Source organism: Ochotona curzoniae, unplaced genomic scaffold, assembly GCF_017591425.1.
Source record: "Ochotona curzoniae isolate NIBS_2020 unplaced genomic scaffold, NIBS_Ocur_1.0 patch380, whole genome shotgun sequence".
Lineage (NCBI taxonomy): Eukaryota > Metazoa > Chordata > Mammalia > Lagomorpha > Ochotonidae > Ochotona > Ochotona curzoniae.
In genome coordinates this window covers 121,043-127,900 of record NW_024466951.1, presented here as the reverse complement: position 1 = coordinate 127,900, position 6,858 = coordinate 121,043, and the positions used below count along the sequence as shown (strand labels likewise).

General features: G+C 50.0%; 1 protein-coding gene across 1 annotated transcript; it reads right to left on the bottom strand.

Moving 5' to 3' along the window:
• Nucleotides 1-2,413: 2,413 nt before the first annotated feature.
• On the bottom strand, nucleotides 2,414-6,480 carry LOC121167520 (growth/differentiation factor 9-like). The gene is made up of 2 exons (XM_040996976.1): nucleotides 5,604-6,480; nucleotides 2,414-4,529 (listed from the first exon to the last, which is right to left on the bottom strand). Exons 1-2 carry the CDS (start codon nucleotides 6,000-6,002, stop codon nucleotides 3,603-3,605), a joined length of 1,326 nt encoding a protein of 441 aa, XP_040852910.1. The 5' UTR covers nucleotides 6,003-6,480; the 3' UTR covers nucleotides 2,414-3,602.
• Between the last annotated feature and the right edge of the window lie 378 nt (nucleotides 6,481-6,858).

Below are 6,858 nucleotides of genomic sequence, written 5' to 3'. Positions count from 1 at the left end.
GATCCCATATGGGCTGCAGTTCTTGTCCTGGCAGCCTCATTTTCCATCCAGTTCCCTGCTTGTGGCCTGGGAAAGCAGTCGAGGACGGCCCAAAGCTTTGGGATTCTACACCTGTGTGGGAGACCTGGAAGAAGCTCCTGGCTTCGGACTGGTTCAGCTCCAGCCGTGGTGGCCACTTGGGGAGTGAACCATCAGAAGAATATCTTCCTCTCTCTCCTCTCTGTATATCTGACTTTCCAATAAAAATATATATATTTTTAAAGATTTATTTTTTATTTTCATTACAAAGTCAGATATATGGAGAGGAGGAGAGACAGAGAGGACTATCTTCCATCCAATGATTCACTCTCTAAGTGACCGCAACGGCTGGTGCTGTGCCAATCTGGAGCCAGGAGCCAGGAACTTCTTCTAGGTTTCCCATGCGGGTGCAGGGCCCCAAGGCCTTGGACCATCCTCGACTGCTTTCCCACACCACAAGCAGGGAGCTGGATGGGAAGTGGAGCTGCTGGGATTAGAACCGGTGCCCATATGGGATCCTGGGGCATGTTCAAGGCGAGGACTTTAGCCGCTAGCCCATGGCGCTGGGCTGCCCCCACCAAAAAAAATATATGTATATATTTATTTAAAAATTACATAAGTGGGCCCGGCGTGGTGACGCAAGTGGTTAAAGTCCTCGCCTTGCACGCCCGGGATCCCATATGGGCTGCAGTTCTTGTCCTGGCAGCCTCATTTTCCATCCAGTTCCCTGCTTGTGGCCTGGGAAAGCAGTCGAGGATGGCCCAAAGCTTTGGGACCCTGCACCCGCGTGGGAGACCCAGGAAGAGGCTCCTGGCTTTGGATCGGCATAGTATTGGCAGTTGCGCTCACTTGGGGAGTGAATCATCAGAAGGAAGATCTTCCTCTCTGTCTCTCTCTGTATATCCGCCTTTCCAATAAAACATAATAAAAAAATAAATCTTTTAAAAAAATTACATAAGTAAGAGGAACAAGCCCATGTTCTTTACTGGAAGACTCAGCAATGTTAACATAGCAAATATGCCCTAACTACTCAGTTTCAACAATTTCTGTCAGTATCCCAGCGAATATCTTTGCAGAAATTGACCAACTACTTCCCAAACTGACATGGCAAACAAAGAGATCATGAACAACATTCATCTGAAACATGAAGGATTCCTAGACCTCAAAACAAAACAAACAAAAAAACCCCCAATAATCCAGCAAGTCAAAGGATCCTGACAGACACCTCCGCATAGAAACACAAGTGGCTAGGGTAGGCGTTGTGGCGTGGCAGGTCAAGTGGGTGACTGGGCACTCCTGCGATCTAAACCCGAGTGTTGACTAGTGCCTCAGCCTCCCCTTGCAATCGCACCCTGCTAGTGTGGCAGGCAAGGCAGAGTGTGGCTCCAGGCATTCTGTCCCTGACCTCAGATGGAGTTCCTGCCTTGTGGCATTGACCTCGTGCAGCCCTAGTTATTGCTGGCATTTAGGCAGTAAACCTCTGCATTAAAAACCTTTCTCGTCCCTTCTCCCTAGTTCTCTGGCCTTCTGCCTTTGAAGTCAATCCACCTCTCCACAGATACAAATGGCTGACTAACTCACTGAAAGAAAGCACACTGTTCCTCCGCCCTGAACAGGCACCAGTATCCGTATGATACCAGTTCAAATTCTGGCTGCTCCAGCCCAGTCCAGCTCCCTGCTTAGGCCAACTTGTGCTGCTTTCCCAGGCCCTAAGTCCACATGGGAGACTGTGGATTAGCTCAGCTTTGGCAGTTGTGTCCACATGGGACGTGAACAAGCAATTGGCAAACCTGAGTTTTGCCTCAAATAAATAAATTTTAAGCAAATCAGAATCCTTATTCACCATTGGTGAGGATTTACAACAGTTGTAAGTATCTGGGAAAATAGAATGGCAGCTCTGATCCTCCAAGGTAGCTATCATATGTCTCAGCAGTTCTAGTCACAATAGACACACACAGAAAAACACAAACTTGTTCAGATTCTTGCACCGGTATTATTCACAACAGTCAGTTTCCAACAGCAGACGGATGGATAAGTAAAGCTTGGTCCAGCCCTACAAAGGAACACTTGTGAGCCACCAGAACATCAAATTTGATATATGCTACTGTGTGAAAGAACCTGGAGCATATGCTGCCTGCAAGCCAGAGCAGGAGGCCACAAAACGGTATGATCTCATTCAAACCAAAGTCCACAGTAAGGAGACCTAGCTGGCTTAGTGATTGCACAGAGGGTGGGGTGGGCCAGGACAGGGCGTATATGGGGAGGCACACAGCTAAAGGCTTTCCTTTTCAGATGACATAAACATTCCAAAATTCATGGTGATAGTGGTGTCCTGCTTGTAACTGTATTACAAGCTGCTGAACCATACAGTCTAAATAGGCCTGGTAATGTTGGTTATATCTAAGAAAGCTAAAAGCTAGCATCAAAAAAAGATCATTTATATGAAATGGCAATTATTCCTGGTATTTAGAGGTTACTTTTGGGCTGCAGATTAGCATTCCAGAAACCAAACTAGAGCCACTGCCACGCCTAACTCGGCTGAAGGTAGGACATACATTATAACTCACATCAAGATGCTTCCCAAACATTCATGCGAAGATAAGATGCAAACCCACATGTACTTTGTCCCAACAGATCCCTGACAACCATGAACAGCTTCTCCATCAGTCTCCTGAAGGCTCCTCCAAGAGTACCACCAGGCACTGCCAGCTCAGTGTGGCAGCAATGAGCCCAAGCCCACCTGGAAGGCAACTTGTGCAGATAAGCCACCGAAATCCCCAAATTCTCTCAGGTCAGAGGTTTCAAACAGATGGAGACAACATGTTTTACTAAGTTTTAAACTCAGCTTTTCTCTCAACAATCTGCAGAACAGTTTCTTTCAAATGAGTAGGATAAATGCTATTTTCTATGGGTGGGTTGATTTGTGCAAGGTGGTTAATGAGTCGAGTTGCTTACTGTGCGTCAAGCACACCAGACAACGGAAGCAGTTACGCTGTGTGTTCTAGCCCTGGCAAGTCTCACTTCATCAGGATGCGGCATAAAAGCTAGCCTGCCTCGTTTTCTGGCAAGAAAAAACAAACAAGACCGAAGATTCAGCTAAGGCTAGCTTGAGCGCCTCTCTTGAATTATCACGGAAGAGCCATCTTCAATAAGACACACATGCATAAAAACACCAAAGTTGTGCCACTCAAGGAATTTATTTTCCCACTAAATAGGACTCCTGTGTTCAGGGCTAATTAGAGCTGCCGTTCCAACCAAGATTTCTGTAAGATTTCCTTTTCTCATCAAAATTAAGATTTCTATGGAAAGAAAACAAAACAAAAATACTCTCTCAAGGGGTGTGAGTGGGGGGGAAAAAAAAAAATCAAACCTCTACAGAACAGTTACAATTCAGTCGCGTCTGGAAAGGGTCACCAGCACCAACTACGGACACCCTCAGCACTGACCAGTGCCAGGGCAGGCCTGCCCCGGGTGGGCTCCTCCTCATGTGACACACAGGTTGAGGGGTCTGACACAGGGAGCTTTCCCCAAGGGGTCTGAACAGGCCCAGAGCGCGTCACTCAACAGGCTGCGCGAGGACACGCCTAGCGACAGGTGCACTTGGTCGCTATCATGTCTTCATACTCCTTGTAGGCAATCGAGCTGTCGGGCTCGATGGTCAGGACGCTCAGGGGGCTGTATCTGGCGGGGACACATGACGGTCTTGGCACCGAGGAGTCCAGCTTCTCATAGATGATGTTCTGCACCATTGTGTGGACCGGGGAGCCGTAGCGATGCCCGACAGCCCGGGGGCAGTCCCCTTTGCAGTAGCGAGGGTTGTACCTGTGTGGAGCCACAATCCAGTTGTGCCACTTCAGCTGACTAAAACTCAGTCGAAAGTCATGGAGCTCACACTCGTTCTGGGGAAAAACAAACTTTTTGAAGTATTCACTCAGATTCAGGGAAGCTGGAGCAGGGGGCTGCTTCAATCGAGGGCCCGTCGGCTGCCGCAGGGACCGGCCCACCCTGGCAGCCTGCCCTCCTGTCAGGCGAGCGGGCATGCCTTGCTGGTGGAGACCTTGCGAAGGTTTGCTTTTGTAGGGGAGGGAATACCATGGGTGATGGGCCTGGGCACTTGTGTCATTCAGATATAAGATCAGTGATGGGGACGCCAGCACAGTCATGTTGAGGGGACCCTCACGTGCAGCAGGGTGCTGCTGCTGGGCTGCCACGCAGGTGCAGTTGCCGGACAGGTGGACATGTCTCTCACTGGAGGCCATCAGAGGCTGAAGCAGGGGAGTCACATCAATTTCAGCCCATTTGTATTTCTTCCGAAATTCAAACTGTGAGTTCAAGGTAAGTGGGCGCAGAGTCTTGCCGGAAGGCCTTGGCTCCCTGACCAGCAGGCTGCACGTGCATCTGACCGTGCTGGAGACCACGCTGGTGAGGGTATACAACAAGACAGACTTGACCGGGAGTTCCACGGCGGTCACACGATCCAGCTTGAACAGCACGTCCACCGAGAGAGCCCACTGAGGCAGCCCTGAGGAGAGAGACACAGGGAGCGCCTGAGTGGCCCTCGAGCACACGGGGCGGCAGGGAGCTGGGGTGTGGAGGGGAGGATGGGCAGAAACAACGGCTGAGTTTGGGGCAAGGAGAATGGAAATCCGTGTAGTTTTGAGCACATTTTCTACAAACTTTCTGAAGATCCCTGCTAATTTGAATTATGCTCTGTCTCTCCTCTACCCCACTCCCTCTAGTCTCAAAAACATGGTGGGGAAGGGTTAACAAGGAAAACGTGGGCGGGCCCACTGGTACCACCGCTAAAGCCCAGCATCCCGACAGTTTATCTCCAGAAACTCGTAACAGCCTTGGTGCTGAACTGACGTTAACAGGGAATCATCAAATCCTGAGATTTCAGTCTGAACAATTTGCTCCAAACACAGAGGAAACTAATCAGGAAAGTTTCTTCCCCCCTCCTTGGAGAGCCTCGAGAGGGAAAAAAATGGAGGAACACCAACAGCCTTTTTCAAAAGATGCCTTCGGCACACGTGAATGAAGTCTACTGGAATTTCAGTTGTGCAAGTTAGAACACTCAGGACGGAAACCAGAGGACCTAAAGCCGCTGCAGAGAGTGAGGGAAGCAGGCTGGCTCTTCAGCCGCCAGAGCCCCACCAACCCCTGAGCTGTTCCTCTTCCCTTGCAGCAGTGCCTTCAACTAGCTGACCAGCACTGTCTCCTCACGGGGCAAACACGGAGAACACACCCTGTTTGATGCACACCAACAGGTGGGCACACAAACTTGTGGGTCAGCAGCTCGGCGGAACAGAAAATGATGGCAACCCTCCCTGCCAGTTCCTGTCTCCTTTTAAGTCAGCAAAGTCTGCTCTGGCTGCGACACTCTACCACGTAAACCCATCCTGACAATGAAGGAGAGCATTATGAACAAGTGGAAGGCCAAGTGCCTGGCTTGCTTGGATTGTGACTCTCATTCAAAGTAAAAGGCAATTCAAGAAGCAGGGCCCAACTCCCTTCCGTTGTCAAACTGCACAAACTTGTTACATGCTCCTGTACCCAATGACCCCCACCCCCCAAGCCGCTTACACACCTGTCACCTGGTGTCCAGGAGCCTTCTGCTGGACCCAGGGGGTAAAAAGCCGAACTGTGTTGTAGAGGTGTCTTCTGTTGGCTTTAGGAATACCCTCCTTGGTAGCGTATGCCTTGTAGAGTTTCTTCATGTAGTGCAACGCGCTCGAGTCTGGCTGCAGCCTGGGGGCCGCCCCTCGCCTGACAGACAGCACTCTGAAGAGAGGCGGAAGCAGGCCAGAGTGCTCTCCCCCACCCACGGGCTGCAGCAAGGACCAGGGCTCAGCCACAGACTCCGAGGCGGCGTTGGCGGCGACCCATGGCGCTCCTCTAGGAGGCTGAGAATCAGAACTAATTGGAAAGCACACGCAGGCAAAACAGCAAAACCAGGGGAGGAATCTGCGGGGCGGCGGCGCCATGGCTTGGGAGAACTGAGGAGGAAAACATTTCCCCCCGCCGGTCGGCTTCCTGAAGCTCGGGGAGGCCCCGGCTTGCTTTCTTAAACCAATTTTAGTTGTGTGCGTGGACTAGCCTTTCTTCTGTAATCAGACCTCAAGGACGCCTAGCTGAAGCTGATTTTTATCAGCTGGACGACACACAGCTGATGCCACCCTTAACCGACCCTCATTAGATCAGATTGATTTCATTATTTTGAATTGTTCTTATTTTTCCCTAACCACCCCCTGACAACACATTTACTGAAAATTTATCATTATAGTAAGGCTAGTTATGCAACTGAGTCTAGAAAAATTAGGGAACGATCTAAAAATTAAATCTCTCAGGGCTTGTGCCATGCCACAGTAAGCGAAGCTTCCACCTCCAGCTCCAGTCTCCACATGGGTGCTGGTTCTATTCCTGGCTGCTCCACTGCTGATCCAGCTCCCTGCTTATGGGCCAGGAAGTCAGTGAAGGATGGCCCAAAGCCTTGGGTCCCTGCACCCACAAGGGACACCCAAAAGAAGCTCCTGGTTTAGGATTAGCCCAGTTCTGGTTGTTGTGGCCACTGGGTGCTACGAACCAGTGGATGGAAGATATCTCTCTCCTTCTCTCTTTAACTCTGCCTTTCAAATAAAAATCTTAACTAGTGAAATAAATAAATATTAAAAAAAAACCCTAAATCTCTTTTTTTCAGGAGAGAAACCTTAGGACTCTTAAGATGCTGCTTACGCACTCGATGAAAGCTGCTGCAGAGCGCATGGAGAAGTTAACTATGCATGACAGTCAGCTGTGCTGGGACACAATTTACAGCGCTGGGCCGTGCCCTGACTCTGCTGC